The sequence below is a fragment of the Lutra lutra genome, chromosome 7 (genome assembly GCF_902655055.1).
Source record: "Lutra lutra chromosome 7, mLutLut1.2, whole genome shotgun sequence".
In the NCBI taxonomy this organism is placed as follows: domain Eukaryota; kingdom Metazoa; phylum Chordata; class Mammalia; order Carnivora; family Mustelidae; genus Lutra; species Lutra lutra.
In genome coordinates, this window is record NC_062284.1 from 45,910,461 (window position 1) to 45,935,381 (window position 24,921).

The following is a 24,921-nucleotide window of genomic DNA, read 5'->3' on the forward strand; positions in this document are numbered from 1 at the left end:
AGATATTCTTCAGGAAGAAGAAAAATGACCTTAAAAGCAAGGTCTGAGGTGACAAACATAGTAAATAAGTCTAAACAAACATTGTATAAGATAATACGTGTTTATTTTGAGGGGTAAAGTAACTAAAATAGTTCAAGGGGTGAAGATACAATTAACTTTGATTTTGTTAAAATCAGTATGTATAATAAAAATTCAAGAGAAAACACTAGAAGAATAGCAAAAGTATAAAACTTCCGAATCAATATAAGGGAAAAAATATTACTCAATTCAAAAGCTGACAATAAGAGGAAAAGGGATTTAGAACCCAGCAAGTAAGAAAGTAAAAGCCAATCCAAACATAATTCTAATCACCATATGTATTTACTAAACTCACGAGTTAAAAGATGAATTGTTAGATTTACTAAAATAAACTAAAATCCAGCTATAATGCTGCTTACAAGAAACATCTTTAGGGGCTCCTGGGTGGCTCAGTGGGTTAAAGCCTCTGCCTTCGGCTCAGGTCGTGATCCCAGGGTCCTGGGATAGAGCCCGCATCGGGCTCCCTGCTCAGCGGGGAGCCTGCTTCCTCCTCTTTCTCTCCCTGCCTCTCTGCCTGCTTGTGATCTCTCTGTCCAATAAATAAATAAAATTAAAAAAAAAAAGAAACATCTTTAAAAGGATACAGAAAGTCAAAAGTAAAAAGATACTTTTTTCTAACAAATAATAACCCAAAGAAAGCTGGGAGCTATATTATTAGACAAAATAGGCTTTAAGACATAAAAAGCATTATAGGAACTAAAAACATAATTACATAATGATAAAAGATTTAGCCCGCAAGAAGTCACTAAAACTCAATACTTAATATGCAACCATTAAAATAGCTTCAAAATCGGGGTGCCTGGGTTGCTCAGTCGGTTAAGGAGATGCCTTCGGCTGGGGTCATGATCTCAGGATCCTGGGATGAGCCGCTCTTGGAACTCCCTGCTTAGTAGCGGGGAGTCTGCTTCTCTTTCTCCCTCTGCTCTTACCCCCACTCATTAACTCTCTCTCTCTCTTCTTTCTTTCTCTCTCTCTCTCTCTGAAATCAATAAGTAGAATCTTAAAAAAATAAATAGCTTCAAAATATATAAAGCCAAAATTGAATAACGGGGAGAAAATGCGTGCGCCACCTAGTGGAAGATTCCAACACACTCCTTATTTACTCAGTTGAACAATTAACAAGTTTGAGATAATGCACCCAATGATTAGAGAATACACTACCCCCCGCCACCCAAGCTGCACATAGAAACTACAAAAACTGACCAAGGACTAGGTCATGAAGAAAGACTAAACATTTCAAAGAACAGGTACCACACAGATCTTATTTAATGTATTTAAAATCCCCCGATGTTTGGAAATAAAAACCCCTCAACTCCCAGCAAACCCACAGTGATCCATCTGCTCACTATCCCCTTGAAGTCTTCACAGCTCATCAGGATCCCCTTTCTCCGAGAACTTCCCCCACCTCCCCAGCAACCATGACCCGTCAGTAGGACTGCCCTTTATGCCACAAGCCTCACTATGGCCTCAGCTGATTGGATGAGAGGTGGAGTCCTGATTCAACCTGGGCCAATCAGTTGCTCTAATCAAGGAATCTGGGTTTAGAGCAGGCTCTTCTTTGACTTGAGATGACCATCCTTCCTATGAACCCCGGGGGAGCGCAGAAAACGAATGTGCAAAGAGAAACTAGGCGGTCCTGAAGAGAGTCGAGACCACACAGTGAGAATGAGAGAGACAGAAACAGAGAGAGATTGAGAAACTGACCAGAGAGAGGGACCTGGAAAGTAGAGAGAGAAACAAACAGTCTGAGAAAAAGAACATGTAGGGCAGGAGTGAGTTAGAGATTGAGAGAAAGCAAAAATTCCTGAGAGAGAATAAGAGTGCACAGCCAGAGTGATGGCCTGGATTCGGATGGCTTTGCAGTTCTGGTTTCCATCCTTCCAGAGGTCTGCTGGCATGACAGCCTCTGGTACTTGTAACCAAAAGCCTTCAGTGCACACTTCCACCTCTGCTCCTTAGCTCTAGCTGTCCCTTTGCCTGAAACTCCACCTGTCCCTGTACGGTCTTCGACTTGACTTAAGTCCTTTCAGTCTTTCAAAACTGTTCTTGTCCTGACATCTTGGTGACATTTTCCTCTATCAGCTCAGCTGCTAAAGCTCTCCAGACTCTAGAGAGCATTCTGCCTGGAAAACATCCATGCTTGGAAACAGAAGCGGCCGGATGGGCCCTTCTGTCTGCCTGTGCCCTTTCTCCATGCCATCTGGTGTCCATCCTTGTACAGTTCACTCTCAGTAACTGGCTGATCAGCCAGTGTACAGCAGGCTGAGACTGAAACCCCAGGGCTTTTCTAAAATGAATGTGCTGTCCACCTAGTGTGAGAGTCTCCACAAAGGAAGGGAACACCCAATGAATCATCAGCAGTTTGGTAAAGCAAAGTCATTCTGGGAACTGTGTTCTTAGCCTCACCAAAAATCATGGAAAAAACGTTAGAGATGGTTTAGATTCTAATAGAGACTAACTCCTTCATTTTAAAAAATATTTATTCATTCATTTGTTTTTAAGATAGAATGGGCATATAACAACATATTAGTTTTAAGTATACAGCCAACTCTTTCATTTGTAGATGAGGAAAATGAGGTCATGGAGAAATCGACTTGACCAAAATCACACTGCTAGCAGGGAGCACCTCTGTCTTTGGAAGCAAGATGCTTAGAGATTAAGGGACATGAGTTCAACTTGATAGTGTTTCCTCATCTGAGAGAGACGTATCTTCCACCCCTGCCATCCTCTACCCCTGGTTTTGAACAAGCTGTTTCTGCTTGTGCCCTTGTGCCTGATAGCAGGCACAACTGAAGGCACAACTTCAGCAAACCAGCTCCTAGCTGTGATTCAAATTAGATGTCGTCTCCTCCAGAAAACCTTCTCTGACCACCATCCCTTCCAAATCTGGTGCCACTGTGTGTACTATATTTTATATACGCATAAAGGCCACTCTACTTGCATGCTTGCCTTGGCAGAGAGTATTAGGCATTCCATAAATATTTGGTGAGTGAAGAAAAACATCAGGTACCAGATGAGGCCTGCTGGAGTCCACTGATTCGGTCCCTTGGTGGAGAACAGAAAGGGAAGAGGCACAGGGTGAGAGAACCAATTAGCCCACTTTTCCAGCACCCTCTCTTTGCGAGTTTGAAGGGAACTGGGTGGTCAGGTTGAATCACCACAAACTGGCTCCTGAAGTAGGGAGGCATCCGTGCTGCAGAGAGCCGAACACTTGACCCCTCGGCAGGAGCATCAGGCTCCCCAAATAGTCTGTAATGGCCGCTTCCCAGAAAGTGTTGTTGGAAGTGGGTCAAGGAGCAATCCCAGGGCCACTAGGCCCTAGGCCTGACTTCACTCAGTTTCTCAGAGGTCATGAGGATAGGGTGCTCAGCCAGAAAAATTTCTAATGGATTATGAACCAAACCCCTGGGAGCTGGGCAGATGCTGACCCAAGAGCATAAAATCTAGTCCAGGCCAGAGGTGGCCAAAAGGAGCTGCAACTGGGCCAGCCAGGAGATCAAGGAAAGCTTTCTGTCCTGATTATGAACAATGTCCTCTCCTCCCTGAGTCTCCTTGACTTCTTTTCTGAGAGATTCTGGAGGGGTTGGGAGAGGGCAGTCTGCATCTCACCCAACATTACACTCTACCACCCTGACTCTGAATGCCTCCAAGATTACTCTGGCCTCAACCACTGGCCTCTGATTTACTATTTTATTTATTATTTATTATTATTTTTTAACGATTTTACTTATTTGACAGAGAGAGACATGAGAGAGGGAACACAAGCAGGGGGAGGGGGAGAGAGAGAACCAGGCTTCCCACTGAGCAGGGAGCCTGATATGGGGCTTGATGTGGGACTCGATCCCAGGACCCTGGCATCATGACCTGAGCTGAAGGCAGACGCCTAATGACTGAACCACCCAGGCACCCCTGATTTACTATTTTAAACTGAATACTTTTTCCAAAAACAAAGCCCTGTCCATTTGGACCAGCTGTTTTATTCAAGGGACAGGGGCTATTATACACAGCAGAGATCTGGTATCTGGAAAAGCTGGGTGTCTTTAGAAGAGCTTGGAATAAAATTAAAAGAAAAAAAGCCCATCATTTCTGAGTGAGGTCAGCCAGCACAGCTGGAGAAAGCAGCAGGCAGTGGGGGGTTGCTGAAGGAGCACTTGGCCAGCTTACCTGATCCTGGGCCAAGCCATTGTATAAGCTCCCCAGTATTGGAAAGAAAGAAAGAAAAAAAAAATGGGACATGTTTTTAGCTTTGCTCAGGAGCCCAGAACATACTCACAACTCCAGGAATCTCTGCTCTTCTCTGCAAGTGGAAAATATGATCCATGAGAACAAACTTGATCACTGACTGGAGTGTTGCCTAGTTACTCAACCCTGTAACTGGCTGGGGCGGGGTGTGGGGAGGTGGGGGGGGGGTTGGTGGTGTGGAACTGTGCCTCATGCCACCTTGTGACCACTGTTCAGAATCTCTGTCCCTCTGAGCACCTGGCTCTCTTTATTGGTTAAGAGACAGGCCAGGGGCCTCAGACACGAGTATAAAATGCGCATTTATTGACATCTGCTCTGGAATACACTGGGCTTCTAGGAAGAACAAAAGTAAATGTAAAGGGAAATGTACTAATATAATTAACAACCTATTGCAGTTGTAGGTGTGAAATGTTCTTTCCAGACTTGGCAGAGGAACTACGATTACCCTATATTCAACAGCTTAACACGGAATGTATACTAGAGTTCCAAACTCAGCAAAGAAATAAATAAGTTATTTACATTTCAAGTAAAAAATTGTAGTTTATTCCTTTATTTCACCACGATTTATATGTGTGAACTGTGATAGAGGCCTTGCTGACATCTTGTAGACCAAGGCCAAGAAATATGCCTTATATTGGTTATTTGATCTTTATCATCAGATTATCATTATCATAGAGGTGAGCGAAACCCTGCAAAAAGGGAAGGAAATACATTTTCGTTGTTGGCCACAGACTTTACCAATGGCCAATTTCTTGTGTTTCTTTTAAAGAACAGGACAAAAAGACTTTATTTTGACATTGGGTGGGGGCGCTAGGTGCCAATCAGTATAATGGGATAAAGACAGTAAATAAAGGCATGAAGAAACAAACAAGCAAACTTCCCCGGAACAGTTGTGCTTAAATTAACCAAGTGACAGTTTGTGTGCATCAGTCTCACAATGGCTGTCGCATGAGGTGGGGGAAGAAAAGTACCACGAGACTTAGTTGTTCCGAGGCTGCGAAGCGAGCCCCAGATACCTCGGAGATGCCACTGCCTCGCGCCTGCGCTGGCCACGCCTACTAGCCCGCTGCTGTCTCCTCGAGGGCACTCTTCCTCTGCCACTGTTTGTGGCAGGGGGCCGGGCAGAGGGGCTTTGGAGGTACTGGAAGGCACTCTGGCGGCCCACCTGCCGCTCTACGCAGTTAAAGGTCAGGGCCACTCCCACGTTGCTCTTCATGACTCTGGAGGAGCCATCAGATGTGCCATCAAAGCAACGGCCAAGAGCAATCTCCTTGGCCACGCGAGGGTCCTGGTCAGTGACGGTATAGATGCCATAGTTGTGGCCCAGTGGATCCAGGGGTGCCAGCATGGTGTACTCGCTGGTGTCATTATTGACTGCTAGTGGTAGGTGGTTGACCAGGTACTCATGAAGCATGGAGTTAACGCTGGCTCGATGGCAGCTGCCCTGAGGGATGACCTTCACCAGTGTGCGGTCCACACGGTCCTGGTCATAGAGCATCCCACTGCACTTGAACTCTAAACAGGCAGATGAGACATTGGGCTGGTCCCTGTCCCGTGTGCTCTTCACATCCCGGATTCCATACAACTTCCCCACTGTCCGCCGGTGGGTGCCCCCCATGTTGCGGGATCGTACATTCACCTCCACTGGCCCCACAATCTTCACCTTGATGTAGCAGGCCCTGAACTCCATTGGCTTGGGCCACCATGCCAGGTAGTCTTCAGTCCAGCTCATAGGGTCATCCTCATTGAAGGGTACGGTATTGTAGTCATACCGATCCCCCTCAATCTGGTAGAACCGGAAGTGGGCTGCACTGGGTGGAGCCTCCTCACATGCCTGGAGGTTCTCAAAGGCATAGATGGGCCCATTGCTCTCCTCGGCTGAATTGGGCCGTGGCTTGGCCATACTAATCTGGAAAGCTGTCTTCTTCACCCGTGGGTCCTCATGATCTGTCCGACGGTATTTGAGCTTATTGAGATAGGGCTGTGGGACACCAATTGCATTTGGGTTGAATTTAGGAAAAGACTGTACTGCTTCCAGTTCTTCCCCAGCTAGGCTTGCCAAGACATAGGCAGAATAGGCATCAGGGGACTCGTCATCGCAGAAGGCAGGGACACAAGCCCCATTGGGGCCCGTGATGACACTGTCAAAGCGGCCCCAGGCCCTGGGGTTGGATGAGAAGCCAGTCCTGGGCTCCAGGTTGATCACAGAGACCACAACCCCCTGGATCTGCTCACTGGGCAAGAACCTCTCACTCCGGTAGGCCCTAACCTTGATAAAGCACCTCCTGCTTTCTGGGACATCCAAATTAAAGAGCCTCCTTTCACGGATCTCCATGTTGCCCACCAGAAAGGTTCTCTCTTCCCTTTTGCCCCGCCTTTGGCTTTCAAATTTGAAGTCACCTTCCTCCTCCCACAACCCCGTGTCTGGGTTGAGTGACCAGAGTTTCATTGTGGGCACATGCTCTGGCATCTTGACCTGGGTCGAGTCAAGGTGGACCTTCACCTTGCCAACATTAAGTGACTCTGAGGTGGCCTCATCTGTGAAGTCCACGGAGAACATGCCATATGTCCGAAGGGGGAAGGTGTCTCCTTCATCATTGATGAAGTTCAGGTCACTCTGGGCAGCTGTGGCTGTGGAAATATTCCGGGGATCCAGGAAGGTCACACTGGCCTTTACTTTTCCTGTGTAGGGCTCCCCATTCTGCCTATAGAAGCTCTTGGATGGGATCTCCAGCTCAGCCATAGGGTCTTCTCCAGCCACCTCCCCAAGGGGGATAATGTTGGTGTCCATGGCCTCCAACGTGATGGGCTCTTTCTTCCGAAGCATCTTGATCTCATGGAACACCGCACTCCCCTTCTTGTTGAAGGGCAGCACTTTAGTGGTATTGACGAACTTCTGCAACCTGTCCACAAATGTGAGCACCAGCCTCTCTGTGTCCTGGGGAACATGGAGGGTGAAAGTGCCTTTGTAGCCAGTCATGCTCACACGGTTGCTCCCCAGGTACACGTGGCCAAAGCGCATGGGTTCCCCATTGTCAGCAGCACTGACGCGGCCACGCACAATACTCCGGGTCTCTGTACACCGCTGGCAGCTGCACTCCATGGCCACCTTGGTGGGCAGCGTGTACCCACTGCACTGGATCTCCCTTTCCTCTGTTTTGGAGATGCCACAGCAGTGCTCCACGGCCTCCCGGCACCTGATCCCGTTATCCTGCTGCCCTGCACAGGTCTTGACAGGGCAATGGCCCACGTCATAGTAAAAAGAGTTGGTGGCATTCTGGAAGCAATCATGGGGCAGCCGGATAAGGTAGCTCTCAGGGGTTGGATTGCAAGGAGTCTCATCAGTGGCTGTGGAGGGAATGGTATGCATATTAAAAGAAAGTTCATGTCCTACGCTAAATGTACCCTTACCTCACCTCTCTGTGGGGCTTTATGGTTTTCAAAGTACTTGCATCTCCATGATCCTGATTCTCACAGAACTCTTCTGAGGGAGATGGAATAACCATTATTTTTTTATCATTTCTTAAAAAGATTTTATTTATTTATTTGTCAGAGAGAGAGAGTACAATTGGGGAAAAGCAGGCAGAGAGAGAAGCAGGCTTCCCGCTGAGCAAATAGCCTGACTCAGGACTCGAACCCAGGACTCTGGGATCATGACCCGAGCTGAAGGCAGATGCTTAACTGACTGAGCCACCCAGGTGTCCCTAGAATTGAATAGCCATTATTAATCCATATATGGATTAATAACATATGTATATATATTAATATACATTATATATATTAATAATGTATGTGTATATATATACATATATATATATATACACACATACATATATGGAAACAGAGTTGGTTACTGAGACCATTAGAGTCATGGTTCTTGATAGAGGGGTCCGGAAAATTTGTGAGAGTGTTTTGAGTTACCACTAAAATTGAGAGTGCTACTGGCATGTAGTGGGCAGGTTGGGGGATGGGCATTGCCACTCTGTGTCTTGCAATGGCCTAGCACTGCTCAGCATGAAGAATTTGTCGGCATGAAGTTCACATATCCCAGCAGACATTCATGTACGTGGAAAACCTGTTTAAAATGATCATAGCCTACTATTTTTTCTGTGGCTTTAACCATACGTTGAATTTTTAAAGAACACAACTGCCTTATAAATCAAGTTAAGATTGTACTTGGTTTAGCTTGGAACTATACCCAGAATTGTTCCCTTATCTCAGGAAAACTGCATACCTGCCCCAACATTAACCAAGGAATGTGAACCACCAAAATGATACCCCTATATTCATCAGGATTTGTAGCTGTTGCGTTCGTGGTGACTGGATTTAAGTACAAGTGTCTGACCTCTTTGGTTAGCCTTCTCATGTTACTAGGCCAAAAAACATTTATACATTGGAATATATACACTGTTTTGAATTAGAGTCATTTTCTTTTTCCTTTATGTTATAGTTCAGGCCACATGCACATGTATTTAGAAATTATATGTACTTATTATCTACCAGTTTGACTTCAGAATGATAAGGCGGTGCTAAAGATAACTGTTACAGGTGGGAGCAGTGGTTTTATGGATTGGGAACCACTGTCAAGGGAACTTAACATCTCTGCAGTGGTCCTAGTGCCTTGTGTCCTGTCTGCCCTGAGGTTTGGTGTTCGGCATTCTCGGAGTCTGTGAAATATTCCAGAATGCTTCCAATACATTTTCTCTCTCCTGCCTTTTGTTTAGTTTTGTTTAGACCAATTATTATTATTATTATTATTATTATTATTATTATTATTATTTTATTTGAGAGAGAGAGAATGCGAGGGAACAGGGAGCCAGAAGTGGGGTCTCCATCCCAGGACCCGAGGATCATGACCTGAGTGGAAGGCAGATGCCCAACCCACTGAACCATCCAGGTGCCCCTAGGCCAATAATTAAGATCTCCTCCTCCCTGCCCTTCCACCCTGCACATTGCAAGTATGTGTTCCTGACTGGTCTTGGCTTCCAGTCTCTCCCCTTCCAGATCACTTCTTTTTTTTTTTTTTTAAGATTTTATTTATTTATTTGACAGACAGAGATCACAAGTAGGCAGAGAGGCAGGCAGAGAAAGAGGAGGAAGCAGGCTCCCCGCCAAGCAGAGAGCCCAATGTGGGGCTCGATCCCAGGACCCTGGGATCATGACCTGAGCTGAAGGCAGAGTCTTTAACCCACGGAGCCACCCAGGTGCCCCTCCAGATCACTTCTTAAAGCCAGCTCTAATCAGGTCCCCCTTTCCTGCAAACCTTACTTATCTCATGCGGGCCCTCAATCTAGAATGCCCCCACCCATACACACAGTCCTTGGCCATTATTCAAGACCAGAGGTTCACAACATTGGCTGCAAATTAGAATCACCAGGAGGAGATTTTAATCTGTGCATGCCTAGACCATGTCCCAAACCCATGACATCATATTCTGGAGGTAAGACCCAGTCATCAGTATTTTTAAAAATTCAGCAGGTGATCCCAATGAGTAGCCAAGGCTGTGACCCACTATTTAAACTCCAGCTGAGGGACACCTGGGTGGTTCAGTTAGTTAGGCGGCTGCCTTCAGCTCAGGTCATGATCCCAGCCTCCTGGGATCAAGCCCCACATCAGGCTTCTTGCTTGGCAGGGAACCTGCTTCTCCCTCTGCCTCTGCCTGCCATTCTGTCTGCCTGTGGTTGCTCTCTCTCTCTCTCTCTCTTTGTCTGACAAATAAATAAATAAAATCTTTGGAAACAAACAAACAAACAAACAAACTCCAGCTGAAAAGCTGACCCCTCAAGCAGTCCTCCATGGTTGCTCACACTGAAAGGTCTTTGTGTCTCATCTTATCTCCTGTTTCAGTGCATTTTTCTATCTTTACTTATTTGTCTCTTATTTCTTTTTTTTTTTAAGATTTATTTATTTATTTATTTGTCAGAGAGAGAGAGGGAGAGAGAGCGAGCACAGGCAGACAGAATGGCAGGCAGAGGCAGAGGGAGAAGCAGGCTCCCTGACGAGCAAGGAGCCCGATGCGGGACTCGATCCCAGGACGCTGGGATCATGACCTGAGCCGAAGGCAGCTGCTTAACCAACTGAGCCACCCAGGCGTCCCTTGTCTCTTATTTCTATGTCTTCACCTCTCCCTGGACTGGCAGCTCTGTGAGGGTAGGATTTAGGACTGTGAGATCTTTGTGTCCTAGAGGGTACAGCACTGTGTACAGCACAGAAAAGCCCGAGCTATTACTGCCCAGATATGGCCACTGGGGTGCTTCCCCCACCCTGTGGCCCTGTGGCAGACTTGGGGATGCTGACAGGCTTACCTATGACAGTCAGCTGGGCCACCCGCGACTTCACAGCCCCCGAGTCACTCTGGGCCTTGCAGAAGTACTCTCCAGCCTGGTCCTGTCGCAGGTTCCTCAGCACTAGCTTGCTCTCATGCTTGTAGAGGGAGGGGTCCAGCAGTGTGTCATTGTGGTACCTGCAAGGAATGGAGGGACAGAGGCTGAGGGGATGATGGGAGAGCAGGTACCCCTGGGGAGAAGGCAGGAGCAAGCCACTGGAGAGGCAGATGATGCCTGGGGCCCTGCAGATGCCAATACCACTTGTGACTCAGCTCATCCAAGAGCACTGCTGACCAAGGAGTCAAGGGATTTCATTCTGAGTCCCTGCCTCACTACTACCCAGCTATTGGTCTTTAGACAAATCCTCTCACCTCCCTGAGCTTTAGCTTCCTGGTCTGTGTTTCCCTAGCTGACTTCACAGAATACTGGGAGCATCAGACAAGATAATGGCTGTAAATTATCTGTGACGGATAAAAAAGGACTCACAGTCCTGGGGGACTCTGACCTTGTGTGTGTTTTGCTGGGGAATCTTGTTCTGTGTCCCAAGAATATCCAAGTCAGGACCCTGAGACCAGACCTGCTCTGTGGGGACCCCAGCTTCAAGAGGTTAATGACAGAGCTTGTTGTCTGGGTGGCCTTGACCCCGCTGGCGCCCACTTGTAAATGCCAACTCATGAGTTCTGTGCCAGAGCCTTACTAATAACTTATCCTGTTGGTTATTGTTATGACTAATATTAATTCCACACCCCTGTACAGAACTTATCAAACTCAACACCCAAAGAACAAATAATCCAATCAAGAAATGGGCAGAAGACATGAACAGACATTTCTGCAAAGAAGACATCCAAATGGCCGACAGACACATGAAAAAGTGCTCCACATCACTCGGCATCAGGGAAATACAAATTAAAATCACAGTGAGATACCACCTCACACCAGTCAGAATGGCTAAAATTAACAAGTCAGGAATTGACAGATGTTGACGAGGATGTGGAGAAAGGGGAACCCTCCTACACTGTTGGTGGGAATGCAGGCTGGTGCAACCACTCTGGAAAACAGTGTGGAGATTCCTCAAAAGGTTGAAAATAGAGATACCCTATGACGCAGCAATTGCACTACTGGGTATTTACCCCAAAGATACAAATGTAGTAATCCAAAGGGGCACGTACACCCCAATGTTTATAGCAGCAATGTCCACAATAGCCAAACTATGGAAAGAGCCTAGATGTCCATCAACAGATGAATGGATAAAGATGTGGCATAAATATACAATGGAATATTATGTCGCCATCAAAAAAAAACCCTGATAACTTGCATTTGCAACAATAGAACTAGAGGGCATTATGCTGAGTGAAATAAGCCAATTAGAGAAAGACAACTATCATATGATCTCACCAATATGAGGAATTTGAGAAACAAGACAGAGGATGCTAGGGGAAGGGAGGGAAAAATGAAACAAGCTGAAACCAGTGAGGGAGACAATCTGTAAGAGACTCTTAATCTCGGGAAACAAACTGAGGGTTGCTGGAGTAGAGGTGGGTTAGAGGGCTGGGGTGAATGGGTGATGGACATTGGAAAGGGTATGTGTTGTGGTAAGTGCTGTGAATTGTGTAAGACTCATGAATCACAGACCTATACCCCTGAAACAAATAATACATTATATGATAATAAAATAGAATAATAATAAGTCCAGACTCATTGAAAGAAAGGTCCGGTTTCTAAGTAGACTTGGCAAGGAAACTGGCAGAACACTCACCAGAAATACTTGTCTGGACTGGGCTTCCCTGTGGCCTTACAGCATAGGGACACACTCTGCCCAGCTCTCCGTGCTTTTGTCTCTGGGTTCATCACGATGTATGGAGTCTCTGGGACAGGAGACAAGAAACGGTGATTTGGTTTTTTTCTTTGTGGCAGATTGTCTAGAGCCTTGCTCCCTCAAGTTCTTTGTCATGCGTTAAAATTGTATGACCTTACATGTACTCCCACCCCTAGCATCTCCTCTAAGGGAAATGGTCCAGAATGGAGTCCACCCACTCCACACCCTCCGCCTAGGATCAGCTTCGGTGGCCTCTCAAGCAGCCTTTGGGTGGGGCAGTAGAGAACCAAGGGGACCTTGTGCAAGCCAAGATTCCTGAGCACTGCCATTGGGACAGAGCTGGCTGTTTTGAATAGAGCAATACTCACATTCTGCTGCTTCCAGCAGAATATGCCGGCCATTCTGCACCATTTCTGGATTCCCCCAGCCTCTTTCTCTCTATAATCTCTATAATTGACTATTTTAGATAAGGTGGTCAGAGAACAAGTCGTGTCAATAATCTGTAGGAAGAACACTCCAAGCAGAGCATATGGCAAGTGCAAAGGCCTGAGGCAGAAGTGTGTCTGCATATTTGAGGAACAGCTAGGAGGCTATTCTGACTGGAATAGAGTGACTCCATGGGGTGGAAGGGAGAGTAATGGAAGAGGAGAACAGAGAAGTAATGGGCAAGCCAGATGATGTAGAGCTTTGTGGGTCGTAGTAAAGATCTGGGAATTTACTCTGTAAAGTGGGAAGCCAGCTCTTAGCACTATAATCCCTTTATTTAAAAGTCCAGCCTTCCTGTCCAGCCCTACCCCAGAGAACAGTACCTGCCCTCATGAACTCCGCATTGACAGTGGCTGCCTTTAGGCTAGTCTTGGGCATCGTGAGCATGATGGGGGCAAACTTGGCCTTTGTGATCTTCAGAATGCTTTTGCCATCAGGGCACAAGCCAGGGACCCGGAACCTCCCACTGCTGTCTGTCTTGGTCAGTGGCTTAGGCTTCTTGGTCAGCAGGTAGACGGTGGCTCCTGAGGCTGGGGCACCCCCAGGGAGGGAGACAGCTCCATGTAGCATGAAGTCCTGGCACATGCATGCATCGCAGTCAGCATTCACCTGGCCCATGGGGCAAGTCAGGTCACAGGCTGTGGAAGAAGGGGCAATATCAGGAGGGCTTATATGGATTCTGGCTCTCCTTCAGGCATATCTCAGCCTGTGGACTTACTTATGCTTCCCCTCCCCCTTAGGTCTGTGTTACCTTTCCTTATCAGCCTGCTTGACTAATTCCTCCTCATTCTTCTAGATAGCCCAGGACACTTCTTCCAGGAAGCCACCCTTGATTCTCCTAAGTTATTATTGACCCTGCTCTGTGCTCCCACATTATCCTCTACATTCCCCATCAGAGCACATAACAGATGCTCATTTAATACTTGGTGACTGAAAGAATGAGTGAATCAGTCTGTCTGACCCTCTGTTCTATTCCTCTAGGCTGCTTCAACTCAGTCACATGCCTTCCCAGGACCAGGAGCAAGAGAAGCACCTGTACAGGCCTGGTCCATGCAGAGGCGGCCCTCCTCAGAGGCCTCATTGCACAGTGACACCGTCTCTGCCAAGCAGGTACGTGTTCGGGTCTGGACTCCAGTGTGACCACAAGCAGCAGAACACTTGCTCCAGGGAGACCATGGGCTCCAGATGCGCTCTGTGTCTCGGCGCAGGGACCCTGCAAAGAGGATCAGCAGATGGCCTGACTTGCCTCCAGAGGGGACTCTGTCAGGAAATCTGCTCCTGAGGCTGTTTTATGTCAGAAAGACAGGGTTTCTGTTCACGTCATAGACGGCACTGATATTTATATTTACTGCAATGACTTTTCCAACGGAGGGAAGTCAAGAATCCTGAGGAAGTGGTGTCTCTAATTTGCACAAAGGTACCATATGGGCCAGGGGTGGCTCTGAGAGGGACTTGTTGGTGAAGCACTGGGACCTGGATATGCTGTCTTAAGATGTGCAGGGATAGCGCCATTTTCCCTCCCATCATTGTGGAAATAGTCATACATTCCTGTGAAAGGGCTCCCTCCTGGTCAGGGTCTGGGACTCCAGTGACTCAGACTCACGCTCTCCCCCTCATCTCTGCTCTGAGGCCTGTGTGCAGGAATGGGGACCTCGGACATTGCCCAGCCTGAGCTCTGGGTGGCCGCCACTGCCACCCGAGCCTGCGGGGCCAGGCTGTGCACACTGGCAGAGTCACAGGAAGGGAGGGTGTCCATCTGAGAAGTTGGCAGCCTTGCAGCTGACTCTGTATTATCCTATGTGGAGAGGGAGGGCGTCACGCATGAACTCTTAGACTCTGTAGACACAGATGTGAGTTCAAATCCCAGCTCCCCACTTAACAGCTACAGAATTGTAAGAAATCACCTAACCTCTCCAGACCTGGAGTAACTTGTCAAAATGGAGATTAAAGAGTAATGAATATAATGAATGAATGAATAGTGACTATAACAAGCCCAGTGCCTGGCACATAGGAGCAATAATAGAAACTATCACTTAGTGAAAGTTCACTTGGGTTAAACCCTCTACATTCCTTATCATATTTAATCCTCATAAAAACCCACATCAAGATGTACTAATATATACTAATATTACTAATACTTCCCCTGTTCTATTGGTGAGAAACCTAAGGCTCAGAGAGCTTCAGAAAATTCACCTAAGGGGCGCCTGGGTGGCTCAGTCCGTTGAATGTCTGCCTTTGGCTCACATTGTGATCTCTGGGTCCTGAATTGAGTCCCACATCAGGCTCCCTGCTCAGCAGGGAGTCTGCTTCTTCCTCTCCCTCTCCTTCTGCCCTTCCTCACCGTTCATTCTCTCTCTCTCAAATAAATAAATAAAATCTTCTAAAAAAATAATGAAATTACATTTTTAAAAAAAGGAAATAAAGGAATTTGCTTAAGGAACACAGTTCAGATGGTAGACCCAGGATTCAAATGCAAGTAGCCCAACTCCAGAGCCTGTAGTCTTCACCTCCTTGCCGCCCACACTCAATAAGTGGGTTAAACAGAAAGTCCCCATTGACAGAGAACACTCTTGGGAAGATTACGGCTCTCATCACAGTAATGTGTTACTCTGAGGGAGTCAAAGCCTGTGTATGTGTGTGACATCCTGAGTTTCAGTGGCCAGATGCCCATCATGGCCTCTCCCTGTGCCAAGGCTGTGGGAGGTAGGGGGTCTGTGTCTGTCCGGGCTTACCTGGTGGGCAGAGGAAGCGCACCGTATAATTGGAGCAGTTCTGACCAGGCCGCTGCTCCCGGTTGAGGCACCAGAAGCCCTCACGGGGACTGCCATGGACCACCTGGCCAGTGCTGCCTGCAGGCATCCAGTCGGTGGTCCGAGCCTCTAGCCGCAGGGGCCGAGCACACACCCGGTCCCCGTAGTAGAAGTGAATGGCGTCCAGCCGCTCATAGTCACCCTGCCCGCCTGGGTGGTCGATGTTGAACCAGGTTGTCCACTCCCCAGGACCTGAGAGGTAGAGGCAGGTCAGAGAAAGACAGGCCCCAGAGCCTCAGGGGTGCTCCCTCCTTCCTCCCTGCTTAACTCCTGGGACTCACTCCCGATACCTCTCACCCACCAGCATTGGTCTCTGATGCTGTGGCATCTATCCCTCCAGCCTTTTAACCTTCTTCTGTTCCTGCCACTCCATTAAAGCTCTCAGCAGCCTGGCTGTACCATGTCAGTAACTCCCTGCTTGGTCTTTCTACTTCCAAGTTCCCGCTCTCCCCACCTCCCACCCCTCACCGACCCAGCAGTCAGGGTGAGCTTTCTCCGGGTGGCTTGGACCCCACCACTCCCCAGCTTTAAATCCCTTAGCCAGGCATTCAGTGTAAGCTGGCCCCTGCTCTCTCTCCATCCTCATCTCCCTCCCGCCCCCCATCTCCCACCAGCCTGTGCTCTGGTTCCAGCAAGCTCTATAGCATTCCTGAATATGTCAGGCAGCTTCACATTCTAAGCTGTCCTATTTCCTAGGTCTGTCCGCCTGGACGGAGATGTAGGTTAAATGCTTTGTAAAAGTGGGTTTCCATGGAAACCATGACACTGTGCCCTGGCTTCCGAGATTCTCGCAGTAAGCTCAGTAAAGACCCCCTCTCTTGACCCTCCCTGCTCCAGCCACAACTCACTTTCCAGAGAGTCAACAGGCTTGGCAAAGATGCTGGAGGTCCTCCTCCCAGGCTGGACTCTTCTTACCGACTGGGTGAGCATCGTCTGCCTCCCTGAGGGCAAGGAGGAGAAGTGAGAGGCCAGGACTGGTAGTTATAAGGGCTCAGCCGCATCCTCCTACCCCAGCCTTTCAAGATGCAGGGAAGCATCTTGGGGGTGGGTGGAGCAAGAGCATTGGACAAGCGTTCAAACTCTGCTCTGCCATTATCTAGCTGTGCAACCTCACGAAGTTTTATTCTTATAATTGCGTTTCCCAAAACACAGGGCTGCGTTAACCATTGCTACATCATAGGGTTCTGCCTTTTCAGAGTGATGGTCAATGTAAAGAGACCCGGGACGGAGTGCAGGCTCTGTCAATGGTAGTTGTCTTACTGCTCTTGTTCTAGAAACAGATCATGAGATGCTGCTGAGTGGCCAGTGGGCTGGGGCTCCTGTGATGGGATCTGGGCATGTCCTTCTTGGCAGAATGGAGCCCTATTTTCCCCATCTGTAAAATGGAGATACTAGTTCCCATCTCAGAGGGTGGCAGTCCAGTAGGCATGAGAATTTCATGAGGTGACCCAAGTAAACATCTCTGAAGTATACAGAGATTGAAAGTGTGAGCTACAGAGGCTCTGCCACGTCCTAACTGTTTGACCTTGAGCCAGATACTTGACTCATTTGACCCCTGTTCCCTCATCATAAAATGAGGACAATAATAGTTCTTGCCTCAAAGGATTTTGGAGATTAAATAAACTCATTCACAAAATCCACTCAGAGTAATGCCTAGCATGGTGCTTGCTGAATAAGTGTTAGCAACTCTGGAAGAGGGGTACAGGGTCCTTAGTCCACAAGCAACTTCCAGCCCCACCCCATCTGAGGCGGGATTGGGGACTCCCAAGGGGGAAGGAGAAGGAGAGCTGAGAACAGACAAGCTCTGAAAGGCAATTAACTCTCGTGCAAGGAGCCAAATCAGAATTCTCTATGCTGCTTAATTGGGGTGATAGGAACTCTTTTAATCAAACTAATCTGATTTCCCCTCAGATGGCTGAATGTTAATCATCTTTACAAACAGCAGCTGTCAGGGTGGAAAGAGCAAGGTGGGAGGTGGGTGCGCACAGGGTTTGGCAAGATGGTGAGACAGCCTTTGTTCCTGTGTGAGTACTCACAAAGGCTCAAGTGCAGGCAGCTTTACAAGGGGGCTTTGAGTGTTTTTTTGCCCTACTTGAGGAGGTAGTTAAAAGTCAGGAGAGGCAGAAGAGATGGGAGAGAGCATACAGGGCAGGGCTGGGAGCCCTGATGCTCAGATGCGCGAGGCTATGCCCATGCCCCCTACCTGTTCCTTCAGGAACTCAGTGTCACCAGAGGATAGGGTCAGAGGACAAGGGGACCAGAAGAGGGTCTGGTGTCTGTGAAATTCAGCTGCACGGTCTAAATGAAATTGAGCTTTAAGCTAGAAGAATTTTTATGACACTAAAACCAGGGCACACCGCAACCTGCTCCTGAGAACCGGGTGATCCCTTGTGATTCCCTTTTGCTTTGACTCCCAGGAATCCCATAGCTAAATTTAGCACCTAGAGGTGATTACCCTTTTATCCTTTCTCCTCCCTTTGAGTGACAGCTAATTCCCCTCCTCATTTAAAAGATTCTGTCCTGTGAGTTTTGATATTTGGAAACTATCTCAAATTCTCCTGGGAAACAAGCAGGATATACATTATTAATAAGTCTATAAACCATGGGGCGCCTGGGTGGCTCAGTGGGTTAAGCCGCTGCCTTCGGCTCAGGTCATGATCTCGGAGTCCTGGGATCGAGTCCCGCATCGGGCTCTCTGCTCAGCAGGGAGCCTGCTTCCTCCTGTCTCTCTGCCTGCCTCTCTGCCTGCTTGTGATCTCTGTCTGTCAAATAAATAAATAAAATCTTTAAAAAAAAAATAAGTCTATAAACCAGCCTGAAGTCTTAAGGCCATTGCCGAGGCCCATAGTTGGGTCGCAGATCAGATATGACTTTGCTATGACACACAGAGGCTTGGGAGGGGGCAGATACTTAGCCCATACCCGACACAGAGGTGACTTCCAGGACCAGGAAGAAGAACACCCAGGCCTTGGTCCCCGCCATCTTTCCCCCAGGCCCTATGGGAAACATGGCAGGAGATGGGTGAGGGTACTTCAGATTTGGATCCTCCCTGGAACGTAGTCTCCTGGGAAGTCTCTCAGATCCAATGACCTGCAAAGAATCAAAGCTGGTCAGGTCCCACATTTCTGCAGCATCTCTTATGGCTCGAGCAGAACTATTTCTTGACCTATCAAGGGTGGAAGGGTAGACAGAATAAAGTCTCATGGGAGGTAACACCTGCCCAAGTTGTGAATCTGGGCAGCTTAAGAGGTGCAGAGGCTCAGGAGTTCAAATAAGGCAAAGCTGGATTCAGATCCAGGCTCTAGGACCCCACATCCTGATGAGGCATAAAGGAGAGCAGGGGTGAGGAGGTACCTTGCCAATGAGGAGGGGCTTGGGCTTACACCCAGCAGCCTCTTGAGTGACTCATGTATCACTTCCAAGACCTGGGCTTCGGGGCATGTTTTGGTGGGGCTCACACTCTTACACCAAGGGGCTATCCGTGAACACTGTGCCGCCCAGCCCTGACTGCCATGGCCCCTCGTAGGACAGGCAACCTGGAGGTGGCAGATGCTTCAGATGCATGATATCTATGAACACATTCCCAGATGTGCACAGCCTGCAGCTGGAACACATTTCTAACCTGTTTGTTGGGGCCTGGCTTGGAGTTACACAGCTGGGAGCTCCCTGAAGGAGAGCAGAGGGGATACACTGTGCGAAGCCAGGGGTCCCCAGTGACTGGTAAGCATGGGTTAGGGGCTGTAAGAGCCAAGAGAAGAAAGTGGGCTTGACAATAAAGGCAAAGATCCATGGGGTGTAGCCCAGGCTCTTGTTCATTTCTATCTCTCCCCAGAGCTCTGGCCAACCCAGAATCTGACCAGTTCCTGGAGATTCAAAAGTGGCTCCCTTCAACGTCCAAAGTCCAGGGTGTGGTGGGAAAGAGGAGATTCCTCCTTTCCATGGGGGAAAAAGATATAAAAGCACTTGGCTGTCTTAGAAGAACAAACCAATCCCACATTGCAGATCTTCTAGCTCTAAGCCCATTAACCTTCCCCCCAGACCCCCGCTCCATCACCTTCTTTTTCTCAGTCAAGGGAACAGAGGCATAGGGGTCCCCAAGGTCCCCATTGCATGTCTTACCCCAAGCTCCTGGGCTTGGAGCAGGGAGCTGAGTGCTACACAGCATTCAGTCTGAGACCACTCTAAGACTGTCTGAGAGGCCAAGGTGGCCTGAGGCACCTTGTGGAAAAACCATTTCCCATCTGGCAGCCCACAGAAGTTTCCTCAGCATATGCTCTGTTAGTTAGGCTCCCCATCCCACGCTCCGCAGAACTCTCGGACAAAGCAGACTGGCTGACCGCAAGAAAGAAAGCAGACGCCCAGAGGTACAGACCCTGACTGGGACCATTTGAGAGTCCCTGACCTCAGGTGAAGGAGGGGGAGGGCTTTGGACCAGTAGGGGGGAAAAGAGAGAACTTCAAAGCGAAAGGGGGGAGCTCTTCTTTGGGGGAGATGCAGGGTGATCTGGGAAGGGCAGGAGTAGCTAAGCAGGGCAGAGAAATGCAGGCATGGGGTGAGGAAAATGGGAGTGGAGCTCACCGTGTCCTGAGCGGGACTCCTCAGCTGGGGGTTTCAAGTCTTCGCCTCTCCTGTCCAGCCGCCAGGCCTTATATAGCGCAGCTGGTGGCTCAGCCTGTGGCAGTGCGCCAGGGGAAGCGCGGCGAAACCAGATCTGAGCATGGGGAAGCTCAGCCTCCCCATCCCCTCCCCACATCCCCTGGAGCTCCCAGAGACCCGGATTTCGCTTCCAGATCCTTAGAGTGAGAGGCTGCAGGACCTGGGGAGAGGCCAGGTGGGCAGGGGCCTGAGGCTCCACAGACCGGAGCAGAGAAATACACGGAGGGTCAGGGTGGGCCTTGGGAGCAGCCCTGGGCAGGGGCCAAGGGCTAATTTACATCTGGGCAGCATTTCATGGCTTGGGGGTGGGGGTTGTGTGCTCTTGCTTAAGCTTTGCTTGCTGATCCCCCACATTCCCCTGACCCGCCCCTGCAGAGAAAGAACTTTGCTGGTGTTAGCACATACTTCAAACTCTCTTAGGCACACCAGTCACCTGGTCTCCCAACTGGGGGTGCCTGGTCTGAGCTGGGCGACTACTCAGCTTCTCTGGACCCCGAGGGAGCACTGAGAGAAATAAAGAAGGGAAAGGGACAAAGGAATTAGAGGACACAGGATGTCACCTGGTAAGAATAGTTCCTCCTTGCCTGTACCTACTTCCATCAGGGGCCTGTCTATGTCCCCTGGAGCCCAGAGGCCCTGCATATAGGCTTTCTGAGACCTTGCCAGACTGTCAGAGATGTATGCGGGGGTATCTGACTTCAGGTATGGGGCCCGCCGCACATGCACAGCCTTACCCGTAGGTGGCGCAAGCAGCTGTCTGTGCTTCTGAACCCGAGTAGCCTCCCCGCCCCGCAGCCGCAGCAGTCAGCCTGTGGTCCCAGGCCGCAGCAGTTCAATAAATATAGCACGCCTTAGAATCCCCTGGAGGGCTGACTGCTGGACCCCACACCGAGTTCGGGATTCAGTATGTCTGAGGTGAGGCCCGAGACTGTATTCCTAACAACTCCCAGGTGTTATTGATTGTTCATGGACCACATTAGAGGGCCAGCAGAAAGCAGAAGATGGGGAGGGGTGTACTAGGAACCACAGCAAGAGCTGCTAGAACCCTTCCCCCAGTTCATGTGCCAGGCTCATCGGCCTGGGCTGGGCTTCCTGCCTCATGCCAGGACTTGGAGATGGAGGCCTGGTTGTAATGGCCTCCCATACCAAATGTCGGCTTGCTCGTTCCATACACCCTCATTAAGCTCCTATTCATGGAAGGCTATAGGTTGGGCACTGGAAGGCCACAGGGGAGGAGACATGATCTTGCATTCAGAGGAATGAGCCTCACATGGTAATGATCTCACAGTGAGCAGTGCAGACCCAGAGAGCTGTGTATATGTGCTGGTGTGGAGCTGTGTCTTTGTTCCTGAGTGTGTGTGTGTTAGCCTGGGTTTAGGAACATTGTTTCTCTGAGCATCATCCTAGACATGGACTGCTGGGAGAGAGGGTGGGTATGGAAGAAGGATGTTAAGCAGTGGTGGCTGGCGAGCTGACCTAAAGCACAGATCTGGTTTGCTTTGTCTCCTGGAGCCTGGTCTCCCTTGCAGTCCCTAGCCCTTGGCCCGTAAATTCTGTTGCTAGCCCCAGTCTCATCCAGTTTGTTGTTGGAGCCAAACTGTGAAGTAGCTACAACCGTAGCTTTGAAGGCGAAGTCTGAACTGAATGAAGTACGTAAGAGCTCAACTAGTCTGGGGCACCTGCGTGGCACAGTTGGTTAAGCCTCCAACTCTTGGTTCGGCTCATTTTATAATCACAGTGTGCTGGGATCAAGCCCTGAGTTGGGCTCTAGGCTGCTTAAGACTCTCTCTCCTTCTGTCCCTCCCTGCCCCCTCTATCTCAAATAAATAAATAAATCTTTTTTTTTTAAAAGATAGATTTATTTATTTATTTATTTATTTGAGAGAAAGAGATTGAGAGAGAGTGCACATGAGAAGGAAGAGGGTCAGGGTGAGAAGCAGACTCCCCGCTGAGCAGGGAGCCCGATGGGGGACTCAATCCAGGGACTCCAGGATCATGACCTGAACTGAAGGCAGTTGCTCAACCAACTGAGCCACCCAGGTGCCCTCAAATAAATAAATAAATCTTAAAAAAAAAAGGGGGGGGGGCAAGTCAAAAGGCTCTGTTGCTGATTCTGATGTATGACCTTGGACAAGCAAAGACCCAAGTGATCCTAGACCTCAGTGTCCCCACCTGTGCAACAAAAATTTGGACTGAGCAAGCTCCAAGGCCCCCACCCATGCTGGCAAGATTGATAAGATGCTAACAACAAACATAGTAGGGAGGAGAGAGAGGAAGGCATGAGAGCTGCAAGAAGTCTGGCTGGGGATCAGGAGGGAGGCCAGAGAAGCAATGTGACCACTGACGCTGGATAAGGAGAACAAGGTATACAGGAGAGGGAGGTGGGGGAAAGTAAACCAAAGGCTCAGAGGTCAAGTTCAGGGTAATCAGTTGTTTTTCAAGGCCTCCACTCTGTGGAACCCAAAGGTATGTGAAAGAGGCACCCCCAGCCTCCTAACTGCACCCTGTCTTCTCTGTCGGTAGTGGGAGGCAGAATACCCTGTGGGGTGAGGGTTTGGCAAAATGGAGCCCTTTAGGCCACAAATCCTGCCTGGGTCTCCTTGCTTGGCCCAGAACTCATACTGAGGACCCCGCTTCCCTAGCCCCAAATGGTCAGCGTCATGGCTGGCACAGGGCTGAGGGACAGTGTGCTAGAGTCCCTGGGTTGCAATTCCAACCCTGCCATTTGTGTTCCTCCAGCTCATCTACTCCCTCCCTCCCTCCCTCCCTCCCTCTTCCCTTCCACCACCTCCTATCCCATTAAAGCATCCTTTCCTGTCCCAAGTGGAATGGAGCTGTGAGACGTGCAAGGTTAGACTGGGGGGAATTTGAGTCTACCCCCACTGCCCTTCCCAGGAGTCCTTTGAGGAAGAAGAGGCCTGCTGACCTCAGTCGGGGTCCTAGGATAGACAGGTCTTGGGAGGTAGCCACAGATCTGGACTGTCAGGGCCTGGCCTGGATAGATCAGCCCCAACCACAGGTGGCCATCTGGGGCTTCTGCAGGCCAGGCTAGTCTGCAGCAGCTCCAAGACCCTGCCTGGAACACAATGGAAACCTATCAATCATTCCCACGAATCAAGGGGCTTGGAGCCCAGTTTAGCCAGGCCACCTGCATTCTAAGCCTATTACCGTAGTCCCCCTCCCCCACTTCCTCCAACTGAGGGAAAAGTAGCTTGGGAACACTGTGGGATAGGGGGTGGAGGTTGGAGGGTCTGATGCAATCCTAGTGGCTCCAAAAGAAGATGCTCTCTGCCTCTAGCCTGCTCTCTGAACCCTCTGCCATAGTCCCATTATCGCCCCCGCTGTGGCCTCAGGAGGCTTTGCAGGCCTGGGGAGAGACAGGCAGCTGTAATTCCTGGGAACTGGAGGACTTGACTGTAGCTCTGAGTGACCATCAGGGGCTGCTGAGCCAGTACTGTGTAAGGGCCTATTTAGCCAGAGTGGCCCCACCTTGGTTGAACAGCCATTTTGTTGTTTATGTAGTAAAACTTAAACTGACCCTGCCCCCGACCCCCCAGAGGAGCTTACTTAAAAGCAAGTCCGGGAAACCAGTCCCAGGTAACAAAGCCCAAATACAAGGGTGGGTCAGGTCAGGTAGAGACATCTAATCAGTGGGGAGGGTGGGGGGCGCATACTGTCTCCCTAGTTACCAAGGAATATGGGCCCTGCCCTTTGGGCACCTTTTGGGCGCCAATTCTGACCAAGGTGATAGGCTGGTTCAAATGTCTACTAGGGTAAATTGTAATTCAATTGGTCACTTATGTGTGACCTAACATGACTGTGCAGCTTTCTCTGTGTGTTACAATTTCATTGGTCACCTGTTCGTGGCCAGGCCCAACCACATGGCCTTTACCCTTAAAAGCTAGTCTGTGAAGTAGAGAGAGGTTGCCCTCTTTGTAAGAGGCACTGCCCCAAACATTCGGTTTGATTCTTGATGCTTGGCGCAGAATAAAGCTTTGCTTGACCTTCGCTTTGTATCAGTCTCGCTCCTTTAATCACGGACCCATTATTGGGGGACCCAACATTGGGGACCCAACACTTTGGAGCCCAGAAACCCAGACAGAGTCCAGGGCAGTGGGAAAGCTCACTCTGGGACCTTGTTCTCCTTGTCCTGTGTACAATCTATCACTGTTCCACCTCTGTACTTTTACAGTTTTATTTCTCACTTTCTGTATCTTGAAATACAGCCCTTCCTCCCCTTAGCGTGAATGTCCCCATCTTTCAAAGCCCTATCTCAGTCTCCTCCTTCCTCCCCTCTCTGACCACCCAGACCCACCCCTGTTATTCCTTCTAAGATAGTGTTCAGTCACAGGCGGTTGGCACTCTAGTCTACAAAGTTCACAGTCATCCTCTTCAGCCTCACAGAAATCCGTGAGGCAGGAATGATTACTCTCATTTTACAGAGGAAAATCTGAGGCTCAAAGAGGTGAAGTCCCTCAGACATAGGGGGTCTTAATTCAAAGCTGCC

At 49.1% G+C, this 24,921-nt stretch overlaps 1 protein-coding gene across 1 annotated transcript; it reads right to left on the bottom strand.

The window, feature by feature from the left end:
- Positions 1 to 4,588: 4,588 nt before the first annotated feature.
- Positions 4,589 to 20,603, bottom strand: CILP (cartilage intermediate layer protein). Its single transcript, XM_047738736.1, has 9 exons — positions 20,337 to 20,603; positions 18,680 to 18,848; positions 16,607 to 16,699; positions 15,681 to 15,950; positions 13,982 to 14,161; positions 13,272 to 13,586; positions 12,403 to 12,511; positions 10,626 to 10,783; positions 4,589 to 7,668 (listed from the first exon to the last, which is right to left on the bottom strand). The coding sequence occupies exons 2-9, from the start codon at positions 18,765 to 18,767 to the stop codon at positions 5,300 to 5,302; spliced, it is 3,582 nt and encodes a 1,193-aa protein (XP_047594692.1). The 5' UTR covers positions 18,768 to 18,848; positions 20,337 to 20,603; the 3' UTR covers positions 4,589 to 5,299.
- Between the last annotated feature and the right edge of the window lie 4,318 nt (positions 20,604 to 24,921).

What these genes read in the sequence shown, in the direction of transcription:
- CILP (XM_047738736.1), bottom strand. Translation starts at nt 18,767, where the DNA reads ATGTTTCCCATAGGGCCTGGGGGAAAGATGGCGGGGACCAAGGCCTGG. An exon ending in CATGGACCAGGCCTGTACAG is followed by an intron (nt 13,587 to 13,981) that starts GTGCTTCTCTTG and finishes CTTCTTCCACAG; the next exon opens with CCTGTGACCTGACTTGCCCC. An exon ending in GGCCCAGCTGACTGTCATAG is followed by an intron (nt 7,669 to 10,625) that starts GTAAGCCTGTCA and finishes TTCCCTCCACAG; the next exon opens with CCACTGATGAGACTCCTTGC.